Source organism: Dunckerocampus dactyliophorus, chromosome 3, assembly GCF_027744805.1.
Source record: "Dunckerocampus dactyliophorus isolate RoL2022-P2 chromosome 3, RoL_Ddac_1.1, whole genome shotgun sequence".
Classification (NCBI taxonomy): Eukaryota; Metazoa; Chordata; class Actinopteri; order Syngnathiformes; family Syngnathidae; genus Dunckerocampus; species Dunckerocampus dactyliophorus.
Window position 1 is genome coordinate 25895056 of NC_072821.1, and position 27019 is coordinate 25922074.

General features: G+C 39.9%; 1 protein-coding gene across 12 annotated transcripts in view; it reads right to left on the bottom strand.

The window, feature by feature from the left end:
- The window catches only part of myo9aa (myosin IXAa), a 155279-nt gene that overhangs the window by 111753 nt on the left and 16507 nt on the right, over window positions 1-27019 (bottom strand). For 9 of the 12 annotated variants that reach the window (XM_054771678.1, XM_054771671.1, XM_054771672.1 and 6 more), the window contains one exon: window positions 8380-9337. In XM_054771678.1, the coding sequence (XP_054627653.1) occupies window positions 8380-9255 (876 nt within the window). In that variant the 5' untranslated portion in view covers window positions 9256-9337. Of the gene's footprint in view, window positions 1-8379; window positions 9338-21579; window positions 21707-27019 lie in introns of all 12 variants that reach the window. The other 3 variants (XM_054771675.1, XM_054771673.1, XM_054771674.1) reach the window with 2 other exon arrangements.

Here is a 27019-nt window from a genome sequence, read left to right on the forward strand (position 1 = left end):
TACGAGGGAAAGCAGAAGTCTCGAGGCGGCACTGCATTCTTAAAATAATCAAAACATCCTGCATTCTATGTTGCATGGTAGCATGGCACAGGAGGAAAGGCCAAGCCAATTCCTCTATTCTGTATACTGTATACACAGAATATAGTCACAGAAATGTAAGACTTTATGTTCATTGAGTTAGATATGACAGGAAGGTGAGCACTAAACTAACATTGTGTTTCTTGAATGATAGTTTGCATGTCATTCAGTCAGTAAACTAAGGGGGAAATAGCATACGCCATAAGATAACAACAATCTACAACCAAAACACTGCGATTCTGTATGCTCTAACAACATTTTATAGCCAATGACTTCATCACCTTCAACCACAGCTTTATAAGTGAGGCACTTGAGTGATGAGACTCAACACACACCATGCACGGATATCTTGGATCACATCCAGAACCTCTTGTAAGAGATATCCTCTCTAAGGATTAAAAAAAAAAAAACATCTCATCTCTGTGTTTGGTTCAGAAAGTTTGGTCCTCAACAGGAGAAGTAAATTGAGACAATACTTCCATATCATCGACCATCTTTAATGCCAGGTGATCAAACAATTTAATAAATTACCCCTGAACGTGGTATATACAATTCATAAAATATACAAGGTGGGTGAAAAGTTCAAATCAAAATGTGTCTTGTTGTATGTTGCGGTGTTCTGGAAAGTTTGAGGAATGCTGCAATGTAGAGAATTAAATTATGTTTCATAAATGTAACAGCAATACGTAATTCATTCATCTATGCTGCTTACTCCCTTATTAGGGTCACAGAGGTATTGTGGAGCCTTTTAGGGATCCTGAAGATCGGATCACGATCGGCTGCCCATCCGCTGTATTTTGAAGATTGGATAATATCGGCTTCAGCCACAACATTGGGCCGATCCAGTTGCCGTATTACGTTCGGAACTTCCAAACTCCATCAAGGTAGGTGCAGTTAGCCGCACGCACTAAATTTAGAGGAAATAACAGATTTGTACATATAGTCGTGGACAAAAATTATTGGACCAACCTTGTTTCTTCATTTTAATGCCTGAAACAACTAAAGGTACCTTTGTTTGGACAAATATAACAATCAAAACAAAAATAGCTCATAAGAGTTAAATTTTTTGGCAGTACAATGCTATAGCTATTCATGTAAGAACTTAAGTGATTTTGGTTATTATCAAGAAAACCATGGAAGTTGCTAGATATTAGATCTTTAGGACTCTTATGGGCTATATTTGTTATCATTATTAGGGTTGTCTGATAATATCGAGCACCAATAATTATCGGCCCGATATTGGCATAAAAATGTGATATCGGCCAACATCGGTAGTGTTTTTTTCCCTACATTGAAAGCAGATATAGAGCTTTTAGCCTCAATATCACAAACTTGCAACATTACCAAATCATGTAGTTAATACTGTGACGCTCACATGCCGGTGAGGAAGAAGTAACTCTTTATTTAGCACAATTTATTTAGCTCACAATGAACTTATCAGCTCCATAGAAATCACAGTGTCTTTAAAGAAAGAGCTAAAAAAAAAAAATCACGCAGCAACGCAATAGGTAGATAACAACAGACAAGACACTACCAACGAATAATGCTGAACAAACAACTATGTGAGCCCTAAACATGTAACCTAGCAGCTATTTACAACAACAGTACAGCAAAGCACGCTGGGAAACAGGAAGTGCTGTTGTCAAAACCATACACGCAGACGCCGCATCGAGCACTGAGCCTTATGTCAACGTCGCCGCCATACTGGATGTGGCAAAGCTGCGCTATAAGTGAATACAAATAAATGTACTTACTTTCATAAAGCGCCTTTCTACAAAGAAATGTAAGTTAATGCCTCTAATTGACGGTTGAAACGTGCTGGGTGAAAGAATAAACGTGCCTCTCACCTTTTTTCACTCCTGCACGTCGTCGTCAGTGGACATTGTAAAATGGTCCTTACATTAAAGCAGTGAAACACAACACGGTGAAAATATACTCGTCCAATATACTCATCCAGCCTGAGTCGTGCACACACACAGCTGCACTAAACTAAGCGAACCCTGCCAGCATCTATTCTCGCCGTGTAACAGGAGTTTCCAAGGTTTTTCGCCACCGTTTCAACATGTTTAGTAGTGTTAAGTAGTGCGGTCCCTATTATTTGCAACCAGTGGTTAGAGAGGCACTTCCCGCGTGAGCTCCCTACACCATGACGCAGCAGTCCGGGCAGTGAGAGGAAACTACCGCTGTAGCCACGGAGCCGAATATCCGACGTCCAACGTGACCTGATGGTAGGTGACGAGCATCACCTACCATGTTAGAGTGTGGCTCAGAGTTACAAACGTGATACGGCAACCGGATTGGCCCGATCTCGTCACGGAAACCGATATTATCCAATCTTCACAAATCGGATCGGCAGTCTATATAAATATATATATAGTAGTGAGTAGAATGAGTAGTTTTATTGCAATAAAATAAAAATATAAAATAAGAACATGAAAATTATCAATCAAAATAATAATCAGCAAATTCATGTATTTTAAACAATACCCCTTTAACTAAAAATAAATTCAATCTTTCCAAAATTAACACAAATCAAGGCACAACAACTTACTTTAGAACATTTTCACCCAAAAAAATAAAAAGATATGTGATGTTACACATATCGGTATTGGTATCGGTTTATATCGGAATCGGAAATTGAGAGTTGGACAATATCGCCATATCGGATATCGGCAAAAAAGCCAATATTGGACATATAATATTTGTCCAAACTAATGTACTTTTAATTGTACCAGGCGTTAAAATCAACCAATCAATAAACTGAAGAAACAAGGGTGGTCTAATATTTTTTTTCCATGACTGTATATAAGCCGCACTAGACTAAAAGCCACACATGTCCACGTCATAAAAAGGCATATTGTGGCGCACATGAGTCCGTTTAGGACCAGGCAGCTCTATATTTGACAGGAGCCAATCATGAGCTATGAAAAAGTCATGAGTCATGATAATCTGCATAAATTGACATGCGCATGCATGCGTGTTTGTTTTCCTCATCTCCTTTACCACATAGGCTGGATGACGAGAGGGTTCACTCTGCATCTGCATCTGTCTGCGTTGGTGCTATAGTAGAATAAACAGAGCGAGTGAACCCTCGGCCTCTTTGTCCCAGAAGGTGGAGGTGGGGCTACTAGTGAGTGGATACAGAGGGTGCTAGCAGCAAGTTAGCCTCATGAGCGAACATACGCTAATATAAATGAAGGCACAAAAGCAATGGTTTCTGAGGCGAATACCACAGCCCCAGTGTGGGAATATTTTGATTTTAAACAGAATGACCAACGTGAGCACATGAACACAGACAAACCGATATGTCGCATTTGCTCAAAAGTGGTGACGAGGAAGAAGGGCAATACGACCAACTTGTATACACCCCTCAAACACAACCATCCAATTTTACCAACTGGGGAAAAAAACTACCGCTGGAGGTGCAGCAGAGCCTCCGTCCCGACAGTCAATGCTTACTGAGGCGTTTGATCGGCAAAGTAAATCTAAACAAAGCAGTGCAAAATGGTGTGCGCTCAGTGTCGCTTACTACATTGGTAAAGAAATGCAACCTTTCAATGCAGTTGAAAAGCCAACATTTTGGGAAATGTCAGAAATGTTTGACAGACAGTACGAATTGCCTGGGGGAACATACAGTACATGTCACAAACAGCAATTCCTTGTGCAACAAGCACCAGCTCTGAGAGAATGTTTTAGCACAGATGATAACATTGCTACTCCAGAGAGATCCTGCCTTAAACCACATGTCAACATGGTGGTGTTCCTTGATTGCAATCTGTCAAATTAAGTGGCTACAGATTTGCATATGGCCTGTGGCACTTTTTTGTTTACCTGTTGTTTTTTGTTTACCTGTTAATAAATAATACCCAATGTTCATTATTTATTGAAGTGAAATTTTGTTTACAGAGACTTCATACTCCATTTTATTTATTGTTTTTATTGTTGTGTGAGCTTTTTATTGGAGTGTTTGTTTTTTTTTTCCGTAACACAGACAGGGTCTATGTTTTATTGTTTTTGGCTATGATTGTGATTTTTATTTAAGTGCTTTTATTTTATTTGTTAAATTTATTATGTTGTTTGTTTAATTTATTTCATTTAAAAACTCTTGACATTCCAATTACATTATATTAAATACTAAGTTTATAATATATAATATATATATATAATAAGTTTATTGCTTTTGATACAATGTACTCGCATTATTATACCATGTAATTAATGAAAAATAGTCTCAAAAATGTTGTTAATAATATTGATTATCGACAATAATTTGCAGGACAATTATCATTCAGAAAAATGTATTACCCTGACAAGCCTAGTTATACTGTTATATACAGTATAGGGACCTCATGTGATTTCCATTGGGTTGACAAGCTCGTTGTGAGTGCACTATTTTAAACTCTTATTGGTACTTGCCTTGTATATTTCTTATCTAGCTTTTGATTAAGTTTGGTTTGGTTTGGTTTAGTTTATTTGAACATGAAGGTTACAATGGAATACATCTCATGAATCATTCTTTCACAGTTCCACATGTCCAAAAGGAGTAGGAAGAAGCAAAGCTTATTTAATCCTACCCCCCATCCATTCTACATCTATTACAGTACATGTTGTTCACTTCCTGCATTCCATGTCATGTTTTCTGTGATAGTCAGAATATTATATAATAGATAACGGTAAGACCCCCCCCCAAAATAATAATAATAATAATGTATATATATGTATATATATACACACACATATACATTAATAATAATAATAATAATAATAATAATAATAATAATAATAATAATAATAATAATAATACAAATAAATAAATGTTTAAAATAAATATAAATAAAGAACAAAACTTTTTTTTTAAACAAAACAAAAAAAAATTAACCTGACAGAACATCATTGTGATGATCAAGACTCTTCTGCCTTGTATTTAGTAAACACCAACTGCTTGTATTGTTTTTTGAATTTGCTCATCTCTGTACATTGTTTTAGTTCCTTACTCAATCCATTCCATAATTTAATTCCACACATGGAAATGCTGTGGGTTTTCAGCGTAGTTCTCGCATATAAATGTTTTAAGTTTAATTTTCCTCTAAGATCATATTTCTCCTCTCTGATAGAGAAATACTTTATGAGGTTTTTGGGTAACGAGTTGTTATTAACTTTATACATTATTCTAGCGGTTTGAAAGTGTACTAAATCTGCAAATTTTAATATCTGCGATTTTAAAAATAGAGGGTTTGTATGTTCTCTATACTTGGCATTATGAATGATCCTCACAGATCTTTTTTGCAGTGCAGTGAGTGAGTGAAGATTGCTTTTGTAATTGTTACCCCATATCTCCACTCAATACATTAAATATGGTAATACTAAGGAACAGTACAGGGTGTGGAGTGATTTTTGGTCAAAAACATATTTTGCTTTATTCAATATAGAGATATTTCTCGCCACCTTTTGTTGTATATATTTAATATGAGATTTCCAACTCATTTTTTCATCTATTATAACCCCGAGGAATTTGTATTCTTCCACTTTTTCAATATCCACTCCATTAATTTGTATTTGCTCGTACATCTCCCTTCTGCTATTTCCAAATAGCATTATTTTAGTTTTACTTAAGTTCAGGGATAATCTGTTCCTGTCAAACCATGACTTTAATATGACCATTTCATCCTTGACCTTTTCAATGAGTTCTTGTGTGCTTTCACCAGAACAAAAAGTTGCTGTGTAATGATTTTAGCGGTCTTTATAAGATGACACTGAGAGGCAAGCTTGTCTTGAGTTCACAGCTCGTGATTGGCTCCAGCCAAAGAAAGAGCTACAGTTTCCTCACTGACTCACGAGCAGCACAGTATTTAAACAATTAGTAGTAGTTCCAAAGTAAAGGAGATGTCACGAGATTAGAACTGAGCTCCACCGCTCTATAAGAAACAGGTTTCAAAGTTTAAGAAAAAAAGTAACAGCTTATACACCAGAAAAAAACGGTACTGTATACTGTACTATATATTCTCCTCAAAGCATCTAAGAGACCTGGTAAGCAAATCCATGGACAAAAACTCACTGATATACACCATGCATTTGCTCTATTTTAAGATCTAAAACCATTAACAACACAAGACTAAGGACAAATGTGTTATTGTCAAACTGTATCTACAGGCTGTGTTAATACAGCAGACAACTTTGCGCCCCGCCACACTTAATGAATGAAGGGTAATTAAGACTAAATATCCCAAAGAGTTAATGTTGGCGGCCATTCCTCTCCTCCCCTGATCCTCCTCTCTCTGCAGTAGCACCATAGCTCTCATCTTGGCATCAATCACCCCATGGGCAGATATGCAATCTAACTATGCAAACAATTAAAGGCAGCTCCTCTGCACTCCAAACCACTCAGTCGTGCTGCTGTGTAACAGATTTACCCAGTATGCTTACACATTAACTCCAGAGATGCACTGATGAATGGCATTCTTGTGAAGTGTGTTTGCTGAAGTGAGGACAATAAAACAGACCAGCTACTATTTGCAAAGATGTGTACTTTTGAACTTGGCTTCCAAGCGGCTGTTGGCTTGGCATTGGCTCAGGTAGTCTTTTGATTTTGCAATTACCTATTCGCGACACAGCATTCGCGACCCGGAAAATTTGCGGATTTTAGGCCCAAAAACATTTTTTATTTGTGAGAAAACGCGCCTATTTTGCGCTTTTTATCTTCAAAAATAGGCTTTTTTTCCCCTCATTTACCATAAGTCGGTAATCATTTACAAATATGTGAAAATAAAAATGAAATAAAAAATTAAATGTAAAAAGCATAGTATATACTTGCATTATAATAGCATACTGTGGCAAAAAGGTCAGCGGCAAACTTCAACTTGCTTTAAGGAAGTGTTCTCTCTTTCGCTAATATAATAGCTTAAACACTCACATATATGACACGAAAGAACAGAGGGTCATCAACTCGAACTACTATCTCACTCACAACACAAGGCTGGGAAGCCCACACGCACACTTCCCCAACAGGCTACCTTGTACTTCCTGCTGGTGGCACCACATCCACAGGAAAGGACCACCAGATGCTGCAGGACAGACATCAGCATGTATCACTAACTGCCCGACCCAGACACCATCCGATACTGACCTGGATCTGTAGTCAATACATTATTTAAGTATTTTAAGTTTGACCGGCACAAGAGTTTATGGTACTGGTTGGTCAGTTCAGTAAATCTACTGACCAATTGCATGCTAGATAAGCCATCCCATGTGATGCTATTCAGTCAATCAAATCTGTGCATTGGTGCTAAACACTGAAACAGTGGAACCTCTACGGTAAAACTACCTATCTATTCGGATTTTGATGTTTTTGCTAGAAAAGTATGGCAATACGAAATGATCCCTTCCAAAGTCACGCTGTTGTCATTACAAAACGTATCATTTTAACATCATGGTCATGTCAAGGTTCCACTGTAATTAGTAAAAACAAACAATTACATTTTTTCTTTGCTGGCACTCTGTTTAAAGACAGTATCAGTATTTTTTTTACAACACTACCATGTCCTCTGGGACAAAATCAAGTGTAAACAGCTGGTGGTCAGGTGACGCGACAGTGAGTGATACAGCCTCTTATAAAATCCGACAACACGTTTGACGATATGCAACAAGTATTTGCTTTCCATTGTTCATACAGTTCAAGACTGTGTTGCACAACCTTCAAGAATTTAGTTGATGTCAAATGGTGTGTGTTCAAGTGACAAGAAGAAAAGGAATATGAGTGGAATGTTTTGAGAGATATAAAAACAACCAGTTTCCTTTACAACCTTTGGCTGGGCCTCTATAGCATTTACCCTGAAACAGTCTTTCTCTGTGCTGTGGACACAAAAGCAAGAATCTACTAGTGTAATCACTGACAGTCCACTGGTTGCCCGCAGACAGAGCTCCTGTGTGTACTACATAATCCCCACACAGCTGAACTTGAGTGCAATAAACCTCTGTAAGGGGTTCACACAATTCAGCACCAAGTGAGCCAAGAGGCAGGTGGGGATAAGCAGTGTTGTGCAACTCTATTTAAAATCCACTTAAAGCCTGAAATTCACAGCAAAGCTCTCTGAATACACAATACAACAGCAGAAAAATGCATATATCAATAGCAGATCTGGTATTATGCAGCCAAATTAATTTAGAACATTTGAGAGCATTAGGGAAGGCAGAAGCGAGAGACTGAAAGACCACCTTCAAGTGTGAAGTCAAGTCTATTGATAAAAAAAAAAAAAATTTAGAGTTGCAACACTAATGTGCTGGAATGCTTCAATTTTTGCTTACCTCCAATACCGGCCCCGCGCCCAAGATGATCTGCTCCACTCCACTGGCAAAACCTTTCTGGCTGAGAGCAGTCAGATGATGAATAAGAAAGTTTGTGCTTTGCGTCTTGCCAGAGCCACTCTCCCCAGATATAACAATGCACTGATTCCTCTGTCTCTGCAGCATGGCATGGTAGGCAACATCAGCTACGGCATAGATGTGAGGCTCCAAGTCTCCCAGTGAGTGATTATCATACATCTTCACATATTTGGGATTGTAAATGGGCAGGAACTTAAAGGGGTTAATAACGATGAGGATGCTCCCAACATAGGTGTAGATTTTTTCCTGCCGGAAGCGTGAGCGCAGGTTGTCCAGCAGCGAGCGCTCGTTGAGCTCTGGCAAGCGGCATAGATCAGCATGTTCACCTTGAGACTCAGGCTGTGGTAGTAGTCCACGTTCCACCATGCGCCTGCGCTCCTCTGTAACCTGCAGCCACATCTGTAGGCTGCCGCCATAGTGAATGGAACCATCCAGGTTCTTCAGCCGTAAAAGGAAGCGGTAATCCTCACCTCCCGATAGGGAGCGATGCTCCAGTGCCACACGGGGCCAGAGCAACATTCTCTGCACAGGGCAGTCGCTGGGGTTGAGAATCCATTCTTCTCCACCAAACTCTTTCACCTCTGCCAGAACATAACATTTGGTACGGTCCAGCCGGAGGCGGTCAATAACACGTTCAATGGTCTCAGCGGCTGAGGTGGTCTTTCGGGCACTTATCGGGCAGTAGATAGTGCCTTCTGCCAGTGCGCCCGGGTAGACACGCACGGTGAAATCTGAATTCTCAAAGCGCTGCCGCCGCCCCAGAGTGCCCATGCTGCCAACCCCATCTCGAGCACTCATGGCGGAGCAGGAGTTCCCATTAGCAGCTGCCAGGCACGTCCTTCACTGGGCTGTAGAGGCCACAGACATCAAGACGTTACCACTGTAAAAGACGGAAGAACTGGATGAATATCATTTTATTTCATGAAAATGTGACACTGTCTTCAGGGTGAACACACAAGCCAACAAGCAATAGTTGAATCAGTGGCAGCAAATAACACGTTAATGATTCTCTCAGTCTATAATGTGAATCTGCAACCACCAAGCGCTCAAGCTGCTCCAATGTGAAATGTGACCGATTATGACTAAACTGTTATGTAATGCACTATCAAGCCAAATTGTTTTGCTGGAGCGCGGCATGCATACTCATAGAGGATAAAGGACAAGTCATCAGGATCTACAGGATTATCATTAACACACATCCTCGCTCCCAAGCGTGCACCTAAGCTCCCCCAAACACCATGACCAGCAGCTGCCGTCCTCTTTAGCAAGCACACAATCACGCCATTCACAAGTTTCCTCTTGAATACACAGCAGAGAGGACAAGCGCAGGACAGAAAGACTCTGCTGCACAGTGATATGTCAACAAAAGCACAAACATATGTTCCATAATCCTGTTTAATTTACACATTCCCATTTACATAAAGGCTTTCGTCTTGAAATCTGAAGTGTCTTTTAAATGGTATCATCTAAAATGACAGTATGCTTGGAAAATATCTACCTAGCTATATAAATCCTGAAATAAACCACTGACATCATTAGAACTCAGACACCTTATTGGAATGTATGGAGTAGGATGTCTATCACACTTTCCATTGACTTTAAGCAAACTACAGCAAAAAATGAAAACAGGAAATGGAACAGGTTCATGTACAGTACAAATACTGTGGCCAATAAAAGACTTCACTCATATTGGGTTACTTCCTCTTGTCCCGAATCTGACCTCATGTCGTATGTCACCTTTGCAACTTTGCATCATAAGTCATCTTTTCTGACCTCACATAAAAACGACACACTCTCTACAGGTACAAAACCGAATCCATCCAAATATGACCTGAAGGGCATGTGTCTAAGTGTGCCGCTTAAAACAGATGGTCAGCATGGTGCTTAAAGGATGGGGGGATTTATGCTTGTGGTCATGCTGGCAGCCTCTGTGTAACCATCACAAGAAGAAAATTAACTAATGGGCAACTTTAGCAAGACACCAACACCCTGTTCAATCACTACACACATTTGCACACCAACGGTTCCTCTACTGTCATACTGTATTATACAATGTGCTGCCATTTGTGACAAGTTTGGAAGACATATTCCTCAAACTGAATAATGTTATGGTAGACGGAGACATGTTGCACACACATACACACACACGAACAATTTATGCTGTGCATGGGCACCTAAGGTGTGGTTTATTTGACTAGATTGAGTGTTCTGATCCATACACAAGCACGGTACACTTCCCTGACCCCAACATGCTTGAAATAAATAGGCCTGAGCCCGGTGTAATAGTGCATTGCACATGTGCAACACAGGCAGACAGTCATATGATCACTGTAATGCAATCACTCTTTACTAGTTATAGTATATACAGGTGCCACTGTACCGTGGTTCTTATGTAGTCCAGAGGATAAATCCAGCAGAAATATTGAGTAATATCCTGCAATTTCACAAGTGACCCTATGTAAACCATATGTACAGTTACGTACGTAGCGCCACAGGCGTACACGTCATAGAGATACATTAAATACAGTGTTCGCTCATTTATATCGGGGGGGATGGGTTCCCCAAATAGCCCGCAATAAGTGAAAACCGCAAAGTAGCCAACTTTATTTTTTTACAATTATTATATGTGTTTTAAAGCGGTAAAACCCCTCGCCATACACTTTATACACTTCTCAGAGAGGCATTAACATTTTCTCACATTTCTCTCTTGTTGAAACACTCAAATAGTTAAAATTTAGTTTGAATTTTAATGATCAACCTACTAAGATGATGGCTATCAACAGGAAACCGCAGTGATGCAGGAATTAACTTGATTGACAATGGTCTAAAGCCAATCAGAATGCAGAACACAATAGGTGGGTTCTCCCTTAGCCAATCAGGACTGCTGTGGCTCCATATTGAGACAGGTGGAGGGAAGACATCTTTACTCTTGCTGGACAAATCTTTCAATTCTTACATAAGTATACAATACCCTCGACTGGTAGCCGTAGTAAATACAATAACAGAGCACCAATAGATCGCTCTAATACACCGCAAGGACGCAGAACACTGCACGTTCATCCATCCATCCATCTGACTTTATCTATGCCGATTATCCTAATTAGGGTCCCAGGGGTATGCTGGAGCCTAACCCAGCTGACTTCGGGTGACAGGCGGAGTACACCCTGGACTGGTCGCCAGCCAATCGCAGGGCACATATAGACAAACAACCATTCACACTCAAAATTAACCTAACACTTCACGTTCATACGCTGTTAAAAAAAACATGCAAAACTGCACAAAATCCGCGACACAGCGAATCCGTGAAAGGTGATTTGCGATGTAGCGCGGGAACACTGTACAAACATAAAATGCCGTGTTGTTCTCTTGGAGATGAATAAAGTACGCATCTCAATTTTACAAGTGACCCTACCTTACACAAGCGTCACAGGCGTACACGTTTATTTTAAACGTCTTCTTGTTTATGGCGGGTTGCAACCGGAATGTAGATGTGTGCACATTCGCGGAAGCTTGTCACTACCGAGCAGTGACAAGCATCCATCATTACAAAATACACAACAAAATGGATATAATGCTTTCAAGTTAAGGCAATGGGTTATAACAAAAAATAAATAAATAATAAAAAAAGAAACATTATACATATATTTAAAATATATAAAAAAAAAACACTTTGGACACCCATGCGTGTTTCACCAGGAAGGAGAGGTCATGCATTGCACGGCAGTACTCAGGTGGAGCTCACTCCTGCGTGCCTGCTCGGGGGATACTTCACCTTTGTTGTTGGCTTGTATTTAATTATCAAAAAAAAATACATGACGCAAGAAAAACGCGCACCCTTACTGGCTAAATATATCTATGTGGGTTGATCTGAGAAATCTCTAAAGTTGATCAAATGTAGAATTATTACAGCTTCTGCTTGGCCATGAACAAGTAGCAAGCAGCTGTTTAACTCCAATGGATAAAATAGCCACACGTCACTCGCTGACGCGGACGCTGGGAACACCAAGGTAGGTTTGATTGCAATGTTTAAAGTGTGCCTAAAGCACTTAATGTGCGCTTCCAATAATGCCTCGCGCACCTGCCACTAACATATTACTGTATTATCATTCATAGCAGCGATGCCATACTTCACAATCTGATTGGCTTCTGACTGCCTTGTTCTCGCAATATAGCCTTTCTCCAAACGAGACATCTCATCACGGTTTAATCTTGCGAGGTCTCACGACACCCCGAGTAAACGATACTCAACCATAAGTGTGAGTCGCCCTGTCATGTTTGTAACCAATAAGCAGGTTGGATAAAGACTACAAACCAAACATATTTGACAATTCCATCTTGCTATAAATCAAAGTATGGACATTGGGAATTGCTTCTTCTTCTGCTTATTTTTCATTCATCCAATGATGATACTGAACAGAAGAAAAACATTCCCTGGTGAAGTACTAAGTAGAAACAAACGTCCTCTTCATAAAGGATGAACTTTGACAATATCTGAAAAGTATGACATCATGTCATGTTTTTTTGTAGATTGTTTGTAGATTCACAATCCATAAATGTAATTATTGATTTTATTATTGATTAAGGTCAGTCCAAATACCATACACAAAAACAAGAGAACGGGAAAAAATGGTTTGTGAAATGAAGAACGTGACGAGGCAGATGAAGGGCTCAGATGAAGGAAACTTGAAGTGGCCTCTCCTCGTCTCCCCTTAAAACTCACACAGATCCGGTTACAGACTGAGCAGTCAGCCCTTAGGAGTCTAACTCAAGTAAATCAGACCTGAAATTTGGATCTGAAAACATTTTCCGAGACATAACACACTCCTTCTGGCATGACCAAGCGCCACCAGAAAGACATGAAGTCATACTTCAAACAAAGATTATTTTTTTCTTTGAGGGTTTCTAAAGTTAAAATATGGTTCAGTTGCTATCAGAGGAATTTTTCCGGTTTGGGAAGGGTTCACAAGCCATGGAGGGGGGGTACTCAATATACCAAAACTGTATAGAAATGACATATGAAAGGTGTGTGATACAATATCAAATTACATACATCGTCTGAATGTTGGTTCTTGCTGAAGAACCGGGTGCTCTTCAGCCAACTGTTATTACAGAAATAGAATCACGAGATCAAAATAATGTTGGTGCTGTTCACAATTACAGATTTGAATTTGAAGGTTTCCGCCCTACAAGTTAAACACATCAATGACTGGCAATGTAAGGAGCGCACGGAAGGATCAAGTTTAGGCATTTTTCTATGTGTGTGCGTGTAAGATTGTGTTGTAACGAAACCACAGGGCGTATGTACTGTATGTTGCGCAACGGTGTGTGAGCCGACTACTCCTCTCAAATGTTTTTGTACCGTTTTATATTTGGGTTCCTCCTCAGTGCAAGCAACCATCATTAAAACAAAAATTATTTTGCAAAGAAGAAAAAGAATTTGCATCTAGTGGTGATAGGGCTAGACACTTCAAATGATTTCAACGGAAGCACTTATGCAGAAAAAAATGTGAATATTTTAAGTAAAGTTGTCTATGTTGCTCTTTACATAGCTCAACTTTTGCTGGCAATGTAAAAAAAATTGTATTTTCTTTACAGGCATTTACTGTGTATTATGTAATACAGTGCAACCCCTCACACTTGCAATTCAGAATTCACAGCCCCACAAATTCACAGATTTTTGGTAAAAACTAAATAATTTTTTAATTAAATTTTTTTTCTCTGAAAATGGGCCGCTTTTTCAACCCGACTCATTCAACCCAAGTGATCATTTTTAGCAGGAGATGGAGAACTGACTAACTCAAGGTCAATTGCAATAATACTGTAATTTCTGCCTGTGATTGGCTGGCGACCAGTCCAGGGTGTACCCCGCCTGTCGCCCGAAGTCAGCTGGGATAGGCTCCAGCATCCCCACGCAACCCTAATGAGGAGAAGCGGCATAGAAAATGGATGGATGGATGGATGGATGGATGGAATTTCTGCAGCATTAATGTTTAATTGTGCTACTGTTAGGTGAGTGTTAAGCCATTTACCTTACAGTAATGAACTACACTTACAGTACAGAACTAACTGTTCCATGGAGGATGACTTAACGGATAGTGGGTTGGGGTTGGGCTTTTCCTTTGAAATTTGTAGTGGCCCAAGACTTTTGCACAAAACTGTAACTCATGTTATTTGTTGCTGCAGCATATTTATAGTGTTACAGGCAACAGATGAGTGGACTTTATTTCAAAGTTGTCAAAGGATATTCAGCATCTTGGTGCAAAAACATTTTCTATTGCCGTTAATCAAAACTGTGACAAAAAAATCAAACCATTTTATGCTTTTCATTGACAGCTGTTAAATCTGGACTATTACAGTGTGACAGTCATGACATGAACAACGGCCAACAATTTCAGAATATATCAGAAAAATCAAAGTATAGTTCTTAATAGGATAGAAAAAGTCCAAACGTTGCGTGACTTCTCTGGCATAACAATGCTTCTGCCATAGCTGTTAAGATGTGAAGCAAAAAAACACATTTTTCTGGATTATAACTACCTGTAATGAATACTTTTCTGATTTGTTTGTCTTTGTGTTGTCACACAACTTGGTGACTGAAAGAGATTGTTTTCACCCAATTGCTTATCTTAGCTGTAAATTGAACTAAATCTCTTCATCTGTATGTTTTCACCAGTTAGGAGCAGTTTGAGACCGGTGCACGTCAGAAAAGATATTCCCCTCACACTGCAGGAGCCTAGGTGCTGGATCACCAACAGTTCACAAGGTGAGCTGATTGATGAGGCAGAGGACGAGCACCAACACATTCAACACACACACCATTATACTTTTGTTTGCACCCAAATGTATCGCTGTGTAACATAACTCCAGTCGCACAGAAATAGTTCACCTTCCGCCTGGGGGCTACACTCACTCTCACAGACAGAAGCCTTGACCTTGTCAACCAAAGACTTACAAAGCCAACTTGTTCGGCCTCTAGAGAAACTATTAGAGTACGAATGGAGCTGCAAAAAAGAAACCCGCTAAGTCAACAGACTACAAAAACGAAACAATCATTGGACGGAAGTGATTATATAAAAACAGTACATCGATTCTGACCTGGAGTCAATAGCTGTACCACAAACGAGATAAATCAACTTATCAGTGTTGTTCCTGGTTATTGTTTGAATTTGTCTTTTGTGTAATTGCTTCTATTCTCTTTAAACCAGTGGTTCTCTATTTTCATTTTTTTATTTTCTATTTTTCCATGCCCGCCCCTGAATTTAAACACTACTACCGTAATTTCCAGTGTATAAGCAGCTACTTTTTTCTTTAACTTTGAACCTTGTAGCTTATACAGCGGTGCGGCTAATATATGGCTATGTTCTCTTGTGACATCTCCTTTACTTCAGAACTACTACCAATTGTTTAAATACTGCGCTGCTCGCGAGTCAGTGAGGAAACGGTAGCTCTTTCTTTGGCAGGAGCCAATCACGAGGTGTGAACTCACGACGCGCTTGCCTCACGGTGTCATCTTACAAAGACTGCTAAAATCATTACACAACAACTTAACACTCAAAAGCTAGATAAGAAATATACAAGGCTGGTACCAATAATAGTTTAAAATATAAAAACAACAGCTATTTTAACTTCATGCCATGATGCATTTCGCCCCAGCAAAGCATTTCATTGGTTATGGCTGGCGGGGCGCTGCAATGATGGCTGCCTCCCTCTGGTGAATAGATAATGCCGCCTTCTTGTTGCCATACTGCTACTTTCTGAAAACATTTTCATTACTCACCCTAGGCGACATGCTCCTGATATTTTTTGTCGTATCAAAAATGATCAAAATGATTCGCAAAAGTAATTCCACTTTATCGTCAGTCTAGACAAGCCCTGGAAATCGGAAGATGACGGACTTTATGCACGTGTGTTTTTTCATCTTCTATAGTTTTGGTGTCATGTGGTTCTGTCTGAGTGTCTGTTAACAGCGCCACAGCTGAGGTGTGCCTTATATTTTACATCGACCCCTCTGCCTCTCACGCAAACTACCCCCCCAAAACCACCACCAATCCCCCCCCCATTCCTCCTCCCCCGGCACCTCATTGCATCCCCCCTAGGGAGGCCAATCCCACTGTTTGAGGAAAAACTACTTTAAAACAATTTGCCCCGGTAAACAGAAGACTTGATGGTGTCATTCCAATAGCAATTTGATTTGTCAAAAGTAAGTGGTTGACAGACGATATGTAAATGGAGTGTAACATGAGGATACTGCAGATCAGTGCACTGTAACTTATCCCTGTATTTACCTCCAGATGAATGGCCATATTTGGCACTAATTTTGGTAAATGAAAAACAGAGTTCAGGAAGTTAATGTTGTAGCCAACTTCTTCAAAAATGCACCTAATACACTGCCTGGCCAAAAAACAAAAGGTGACACACTAATATTTCATTGGACCGCCTTTAGCTTTCATTTCCACAAGCTTCTGCAATTTCACAACATAGATTTATGTCCAGTTACATTTATTTTTCACCAAGCAAAGTAATAATGCGTTGGACAGTTCTAAACCTAATTTTACTAGTTTTAGAAGTTATCTCATGCTTGATGCATGCCAATAATTTGACCACCTGAGACAGGTGAAGACCTTTTCCACAACCAAAGGATGTGTCTTTCGACATGCTTGTTTAACAAATGAGAAGCTACGCACTGCATAACTTAGTGTTAAATAACTTTTTGCTAGCTGAAAGTCAATGCTCTGGATGAAACTACGTTTTAGCCCAGACGATCATGTTGGTGCTTGCTAGAAAACACAAGCATATAAATCTGTGGTAACCTGCAAAGACAAACTCGACTGTGTTTGACTTTGAAGTAATATAATGTGACATTTATTGTATATCTAATTAATAATTAAAATATTTATATACTTTATAACTAAGAGTGTCACCCTGACAAAAATAGAGTAGCAATGCAACTTCCTATACTGCTGTGAAATCCAGTTCAGCTAGTTTTTCCACTTTGATGAAGCATAACAGAAGAATGAGTCTGGATGAACTGGAGGGAGTGGAGGTCAGGCTTTTTCTTGCTTTTGCAGCACAGTAACTTAGTGCTAACTCCTTTATTTCCATCATATTTACCTTTAGTTGTTGTGTTGTACAACCACAACTTTGTACTTTAAAGCAAACAGTGATTTGCTACAGGTTTAAATTCTACATGTAGCCAATGAAGTGGTGTAACTTAAAACATTCCCACCCCAACAATACAAAACACTGCACTGCTTTGAAAATTGATAAAAAGGCCAATACATTTGAGAAAAAGAAAGTAGAAGAGTCAAGAAGAAGAAAGGAATCCTCAGTCTTTTCTTCTTCTTACACTTCCAGTTGCTTTATCATATCTTCTGATTATTCTTTAAAATGTGTAAAATGCTGTTTTCGCTGTAGAAAGAGAATGCATCTATAAGTGAGCTAATGTGGTTATTTTGCCTAATGCAATTTCAACCAGCTGTTGCCTCATAGATGAGAATTTTTAGTGGGAAATGCTCATGAAACATACAGCAGATGCAATTTGACTTTTCCAGAGTTTTGATTCACCTTGTTGTAAAAGCAACGATCACAACTTTCACTACTGCCTACCATTCAAAAAGTCAAAATCAGTGGTAGGCGGTAGGAATGGGTACCTTTGATATTTGGTACTCAACTGTACCAATTTTCGGTAGTTTGTGTGTGTTTATGTGCTAACAAATGCTAATTTACTAATTGTATTCATTATCTATTTTTTTTGTTTAACATATTAATCTATCGATATATGAACTTCAAAAATATATCACAAAACAACATCCAGCTCTTTGCACTGTAACATCACAGTTGCTTCAGAAATGTCGGTAATTTATAATGTTTCTGAAGTCCTTGCTTTCAATCGGTTATACAGTTTAGGAATTGCTGTTTGTGTACATTCTCCCAGGCAATTCGTACTGTTTGTAAGGGTTGACTGTTAAGACGAAGGCTCTGCTAGGTTAATTAGGTTAGTTGTTAGGTTAATTGGCGACGGGCTGGCAACCGGTCCAGGGTGTACCCTGCCTCTCGCCCAAAGTCAGCTTGAATAGGCTCCAGCATAGCTCCACGACCATAATGAGGATAAGTGCCATAAAAAAAATGGATGGATGGTATCTATTTTAATTCATGTGTGAATACAAAAATGACTTTTTAGTGATTTGGTTTGGTTAAAATATGGTCATCTTCCAGGCTAATGGTTAGCATGTTGGCCACACAGTAACTGGAGTCTGGAGATCGGGAAGACCTGGGTTTGATTCTCCATTGGGCATTTCTGTGTGGAGTTTGCATGTTCTCCCCATGTGTGTGTGGGTTTTCTCCGGATACTCTTCTCCGGTTTCCTCCCACATTCCAAAAACATGCATGTTAGGTTAATTGGCGACTCTAAATTGTCCGTTGGTATAAATGTGAGTGTGAATGGTTGTTTGTCTATACAGTATGTGCCCTGCCATTGGCTGGCGACCAGTCCAGGGTGTACCCCGCCTGTCGCACAAAGGCTCCAGCATGCCCCCGCGACCCTAATGAGGAGAAGCGGCATAGAAAATGTATGGATGGGTTCATCTTCCATGGCTGTTGGTCTTCCAGAACACCAACATTTATGGTAGGTTTGATTGTATCCATATACTTTTAAAATGTGACTTATTTTAGCTTCTGCATCTGTAATTTGTCTCCTTGGTGGTGTAAACATTGGCTCCTCACTCTGGCTTCGTCGTCTTCTCTTGTGAATTGAATGGTGTTAATGGTGCTGGTCTGGTACCGACACATGGCGCCTTTTGATTTTGCGTGAATCAGCGCTCGGCACTACCAGCAAAATTTATATATAAAGTATAAACTCACATAAAGTACCGTTTTTCGGACCCATCCCTATCAAGCAGTAATAATAAAAAAAAAAAGAGGACACAACTACAAATAACAATGTTGCTTAGTTATTACTCTCACTTTCAAAGAAGCAGATCCTATGAAACACACGCACAAGTGCACTGTAGCAACCTGGCAGTTATGTGTAATGTTGGAGAATTTTGTGATTTCTGACTGTCTGAACTGAACGTGATTGTCCTGACTGTGTATGTTTGTGTGGGTGCAGGAGGAGGATGGTTGCATACAGACAGGTCAGTTGAGTTTGCTGATGTTTTGGCATGGCTACAGATGACAGTAGCCCATTTTATTTTTGCAATAAAAAGATTGTTGCTCAGCCATCTCCTTGTCATCCTTACAACGTCCGTGTAAACGTTACAATACAATTTTTATCCTTAATGATGGTCCCAACAGTTGAGATTAGTGTAGCTTCGCGAGAGCCACACATACACAGACCCATATGATTTCCGCGTTAACAGAATTGCGGGCGGAATCAAGAAACTGGTCAATAAAAACTTAATTTACTATTAAACGTGGTATCTCGCGGAAAGTGAAATAATGTGAATGAAATTATGTCGTGAGGAGAAGGAACGTCCGTGTGGGGGTACATATTTACCCAGCGGACCGCTCAATTTTAGCGGAACCTCATCACTAACCCGCCCACTCCTGAACTAACCATGTCGAAAAAACTTGGAAACTTCTCTCTTACAAGCCTGAATGGAGGCTAGCGGGATTAGCTTAGTTTAGCATAGCATGCTTGTGCAGCTCTGTGTGCAATCCAGGCTGGATGAGCGTTTACACCGTGTTGTGTTTTACTGCTTTAATATAAGCGAGTGTATTACAATGCCCGCTAACGTGCAGGTTCTGAGTTAAAAAGACAATGAGGGTGTCATCGTCGTCTTCTTCTTGTTTTGGTTTGATGGCGGGTTGCAACCATGACCAGAGTGTCATAACAATATCTGACATTAACAACGTGATTGGAATTACATCTGTGACTACATCTTCTAATCACAAGCACGGGCATTACAGTTTGTTGAAGATTTTGTAGCAACCTGTGCTGAGGCTGGCATCCCATTAGAAAAGTTAGCCAGGCTCCATCAATTTCTGAATTACTGAGCAAAATGGGCCAATGATGTATTGCATCAATAAATGTAAGGATTTTTGCATTTTATTAATTTTATTCACTAACCCAAAACGCACACACTCTATGCGGGTAAAATAATTGTAAAAAATAAAAAAAACAGAATTCTAAAAAATTAAGACGGAAAACACAAAATTTGTGAAAAAAAAAAAAAACATATTTCATAGGGGCCTACATAGAGTAGCATATTCTTCCACTGTAACTTGTTCTCTGGCGAGTCTCGTGTTGACGGACCGAAATGAAGTTTTTAATTAATTTCTGGGAGTGTGTTAGTAACCAAGAAGCGCCATAACATAACCGAGGATCACCTGTAGCGGGTGTGATTGTTACACCATTATTTCAGGTCCCGGCACACCACAACATGTCATTTTTCAAGCAAATACGCAATCACAGACTGTGCAATATATTGTCTTTTCCTCAAAGAATATTAATGAGGCTGAGCTGGGGCAAGTGCATGCTGGAAGTAACATTCACAATGACTTAAAGCCTCTTAAGACCAGCTTGTGCAGCAGACACGAGTAGCTGGTCATCCTTAAGACAACTGTACACCTGCAGGTTCTTCCCCAACATTCCAGCAGCTAAACAACAGATGAAACAAGTGACAGAACACAAGGCCCTCTATTTAAAAGAAATGCAGTGTTTGCCATTTAAAAGCTCAAATTTGCGATTGAAAAGTCATTGTTATTGCTTGCAGACACAGAAGAGAGTCGGAATCCTGGACGAAAATGACCTCCCCCACATCCAAGGACAACAATGTTAGAGACAGCTGAACAGAATGTTCAGTGTCTGGAGTTGCAGCTTGTTCTGTATTTTTTTTACTTCTTTATAAAGATACAATCTTGACATTTACAGTTGTGACAAAAAAACAATGCTGTACCAAATGTCTGGGACAAATATGTAATATTGTTAACACATGAGCCATTCCAAAGTGTAAGGTCAATAGACAACTTTTGAAATAATGCTGATTTCATGGAATCTATACAAGACAAAAAGGCTGCAATAAATGACAACTGAAACCGCAAACTGCAGTTGTGAGGAAATGTGTATCATCATCTACTGTAAGTCCATGATAGCATGAAACTACTTATTTTAGTAATACTTGCCAAATATAGCTTTTTGGGGTTTCTTTAAACAAGCACTCAAAAAATGTGTGTAACCTGCTCCACTCCTTTGTTGTCGCCATATAGACCCCAACTTCCTGTGTCCACTCCCAGGAAAATGACAGCAATACTGGGTGAGACAGGAAGTACAGTTCAGAGAGTTTTAACATAACAACAACATGTTGTTAATACCTTGATGTTTTACCATAATACAAAAAGCTACAGTATGACTGTGTTTACAGACCATCTTTATCAGACAAAGAAAAAGAAAGCATTCATTAATTTCATTAATTTCACTTGGTTGTGGGAAAAAATTACATAGGCAGTTAAAGGTCTAACTTCGAAACTAAATAAAAATCGAGCATGAGCATTTATAGCTGCATGGAAAAAGAAACTAAGTCAGTTTTATTGCCTCCAATGTAGAAGAAAGTGTTACGTGGTACGTTTATTTTTGACAATGCAACACAGACATAGCCACTATATAACAGTATATTTACACAGTATACACTAAATTTTAAGACCACTTGAAAATGTGTAAGAATTTACATTTTGCACTGTTGTGTCTTAAGAAGGTTCTAAGTAGAGCTGTGAAATGCAAAAACAAGAAATGGGAGTGAGACAAAAAATGTGAATAAGCAATTTATTACAAACAACCATTAAACTGAAATAGAAACTGTTCATCAGCTGATCAAAACTTTAAGACTACAGCCTTAAAAAGCCAAAATCTTAGCAAAAATGTGGATTCAATGTAATTTTCTGTGTGGTATTCACTGTCATGCTCTCTTGATGACGAAAGCAAAGAGCTTTCTCTCTTTGAATGTGGTCGGATTGTTGAGCTGCAAGGCCTCTTGCAGTGCACCATTACTGCTAAGGTTGGACACAGGAAGACAGTTATTTTCAACTTCTTCAAAGAGCCTGAGGGTTACGAAACAAAAAAGTTAAGTGGTAGACCCCAAAAAAATTTCACCGGCCCTGAGCCGAGTCCGGCAAGTCAAACCCTCACTGGAAACAGGTCCGACTTATTGCCTGCAATGCGAACCAAACTCTGACACTGGTCATACAGGGAACAAAAAGCCTGAATTAGCTGGTCCGATACGCCATACTCCCGGAGTACTCCCCACAGAATTCCTTGAGGAACACGGTCAAATGTCTTCTCCAAGTCCACAAAACACATGTAGACTTGTTGGGCAAACTCCGAGGCACCCTCAAGGACCCTGCTGAGAGTGTAGAGCTGGTCCACAGTTCCACGACCTGGATGAAAACCACACTGCTCCTCCTGAATCCGAGATTCAACTGTTCGGCGGATCCTCCTCTCCAGAACCCCTGAATAAGCCTTACCAGGGAGGCTGAGGAATGTGATTCCAAGGTAGTTGGAACAGGTCTTTGAATTCCTTTTTCTTTTTTTTAAACCATTTTCCCGCAGATGCCGTCTGATGGTTATTGTTCTGCAGTCGGCACCAGTCTTAATGTGGATCGAAGACCGCCCTGTGTCTTGATGGACAACAATTGGATCCTCCTGCTCTGCGCAGGTGTGATTTTTTTTTGGGTCTCCCACTTGACTTTTTTGTTTCATAATGCTTAAGATCGTTCAAAAAATGTAGAATGACTGATTTCCTGCACCCAACCTCAGCAGCAATGGCACGCTGCGAGAGGCCTTGCTTATGCAGCTCAACAATCCGACTACATTCAAAAAGAGAAAGCTTCTTAGCTTTAGCCATCAGGAGGGCATGACAGTGTGAATGTCTGACAGAAAATGAACATTTTGAGCAGGTTTTGGCTTTTATAGCCCGTGGTCTTAAACTTTTGATCGGCTGATAAACAACTTTTTTCAGTTTAATTATTTTTTTAGTAAATTACTTTTTCAAAATGCTTTTTGTCTCACTCCCCCTTCTTGTTTTTGCATATTGTAGCTCTACTTAAAACCTCATTAAGATCCAAATGTGCAAAACGCAAATTCTAGCAATTTTTCAACTGGTCTTAAGATTTTGATCAGGAGTGTAAATATGCACACGCACACACACAGTATACATATACATTTACACATGCATTTTGATGATGGTTACCTATCCAGTTTCTAAAGTCAACATGGCACACACATGTAGGCAAATAACATGACAATGAAATGTCTGAAATCGAATAGAATTGTGAGAAAAATGAGAAAGTCACTATACAGTATTTATAAATGGTATTATTATTATTGGATTTTATATATATATATATATATACACACACACACATATATATATATATATATATATATATATATACTGTGTGTATATATATATACTGTATATATACACATACACACACACACTGCTCAAAAAAATTAAAGAAACACTTCGAAAACACATCAGATCTAAACTGGGGGGAAAATGATCTTGAATATCTTTCCTGATAATAAGTGGGTGATGTATTAGTAACAAAATGATGCCACATAATTTGATAGAAATGAAAATGATCACCCTATTGAGGGGGGAAATCAAAGACACCCCAAAAATGAAAGTGAAAAAATGATGCAGCAAACTGGTCCATTTTGCTAAAATGTCATTGTAGCAACTCAAAATGATTCTCAGTAGTTTGTGTGGCCCCCACGTGCTTGTACGCATGCCTGACAACGTCGGGGCATGCTCCTAATGAGACGACGGATGGTGTCCGTAGTGTCCTGGGGGATCTCCTCCCAGATCTGGACCAGGGCATCACTGCGGTACCTGGACGCATGGAGGAGATTCCAGGAGACAGGTAGTTACTCCAGGAGAGCTGGACAGGGCCGTGGAAGGTCCTTCAACCCTCAGCAGGATCAGTATCTGCTCCTTTGTGCAAGGAGGAACAGGATGAGCACTGCCAGAGCCCTACAAAATGACCTCCAGCAGGCCACTGGTGTGAATGTTTCTGACCAAACAATCAGAAACAGGCTCCATGAGGGTGGCCTGAGGGCCCGACGTCCTGTAGTGGACCCTGTGCTCACTGCCCAGCACAGTAGAGCTCAATTGGCATTTGCCATAGACCACCAGAATTGGCAACTACACCACTGGTGCCCTGTGCTCTTCACTGATGAGAGCAAGTTCAACATGAGCACATGCGACAGACGTGAAAGGGTCTGGAGATGCCGTGGAGAACGTTATGCTGCCTGCAACATCATTCAGCATGACCGGTTTGGTGGTGGGTCAGTGATGGTCTGGGGAGGCATATCCCTGGAAGGACGCACAGACCTCTACAGGTTAGATAATGGCACCCTGACTGCTATTAGGTACCGGGATGAAATCCTTGGACCCATTGTCAGAACCTACGCTGGTGCAGTGGGACCTGGGTTCCTCCTGGTCCACGACAATGCCCAACCTCATGTGGCTAGTGTATGCAGGTAGTTCCTGGAGGATGAAAAAATTGATACCATTGACTGGCCCCCACGTTCACCTGACCTAAACCTAATAGAACACCCCTGGGACATTATGTTTAGGTCCATCCGGCGCCGCCAGGTTGCTCCTCGGACTGTCCAGGAGCTCAGTGATGCCCTGGTCCAGATTTGGGAGGAGATCCCCCAGGACACCATCCGTAGTCTCATTAGGAGCATGCCCCGACGTTGTCAGGCACGTGGGGGCCACACAAACTACTGAGAATCATTTTGAGTTGCTACAATGACATTTTAGCAAAATGGACCAGTTTGCTGCATCATTTTTTCACTTTCATTTTTGGGGTGTCTTTGATTTCCCCCCTCAATAGGGTGATCATTTTCATTTCTATCAAATTATGTGGCATCATTTTGTTACTAATACATCACCCACTTATTATCAGGAAAGATCATTTTTCCCCCAGTTTTTCCCCAAGTTTAGATCTGATGTGTTTTCGAAGTGTTCCTTTAATTTTTTTGAGCAGTATATATATATACACACACACACAGACACATATATACATATACAGTCAAACCTGTCTATAGCGGCCACTGAAGGGAAACGGCAAATGTGGCCGCTATAGACAGGTGACCGCTATAGACAAGTTGGCGGCCATTTTGAATTTGTGCGCACACATATTAACATGTATTCACAAAAAGACTGGAGCAAAACCAAGAGACATAGGGGAAAACGCTCTGTTGACACAAACAGGTAGGTAAATCTAGGTAACAGCTCCGGTGAGGAAACTAGTAATATCAATAACAACAATGAACCAGCGCCGCACATTTGACGGCGCTGGCCTTTTATTCGCCACAAATGTTAATTGACCGCATCTGCGCGGCCACCAGGCATGAAGCATCTGCCTCTACCTCCCCGGAGAAGGCCGCCAAATAAGAGCGCAGGACAGGGGACGCTCGCTCCTGTCCTGCAGAACGTCACAAATTTCCAACTTTGATTTTTTTTAAAACACGTTTTTAAAAGTAAGTTAGACAGGTGATCGCTATACACAGGGTCTATAACACGTAAATTTTCTGCGGGGGATTCTTCAGTGGCCGCAATAGGCAGGTGGCCGTTCTATACAGGTAGCTGCTAAGACAGGTTTGACTGTATATATACATATTCACACACACACACACACATACATATACTGTACATATGTATATATACACATATATACACATAATTCCATGTGTCCATTCATAGTTTTGAGAATCTACACTATAAATAGTCATGAAAATAAAGAAGACACACTGAATGAGGAGGTGTGTCCAAACTTTTGGCCTGTACACATACATACATACAGTACATACATACTGTACATGCAAGGACGTCCCTTGTCAACTCAATACGAGACACGTACAATACTTTTATCCAATCGCACATGCGTGAGTAGATGAAAAATTCATTCAATGTCTCATAATTTAGTTGCAAAATGTGACCATTTAGTAACAGGCTGGAGCCCTGAGCAGCCTTGTTAATTTCATAAGAAATAAAGGTCAATGCCAGACAAATGTCATGAACAAACGGATTAAAACTAACATGTAATGTAGCCAAATACTTCAACGTAGGAAGGTTTTTGAAACTATTTTCAAGGCGTTATCATTGCCAGTGCAAAAATGTATGAGCACTGATGTAATGTCTAAAACAAGACTTGCTCTTGGACTAAACTCACATTTACTTTTATTGTTTTGGAGGGTGGAAAATGTTTTCCATTCAGACTGCATTTTAGTACTGGAAATATCAATATGACACTGCAGTCTACATTTGGCCAGCGGAGTTGGAAAAGTACTCCACCCTACAATAAAAATGGGATGATGAATAGAAGTCACTTCATCAACAAAAGTTTTAGCATAAACGACCAGACAACTAGACTAATATGGCTGGTATGTAAACTACATGTTCAATAGAACACCAGTATTAAAATGGCAGTGCACTGAATTTGAGCTATGGAACACATTTGGCAACACTATCAACACCCATATGCTGCAGCTAAAAAAAGACTCACACGCAAATGCCAAGTCAAGCAACTGCATGGCATATATATGTGAAGAGCACAA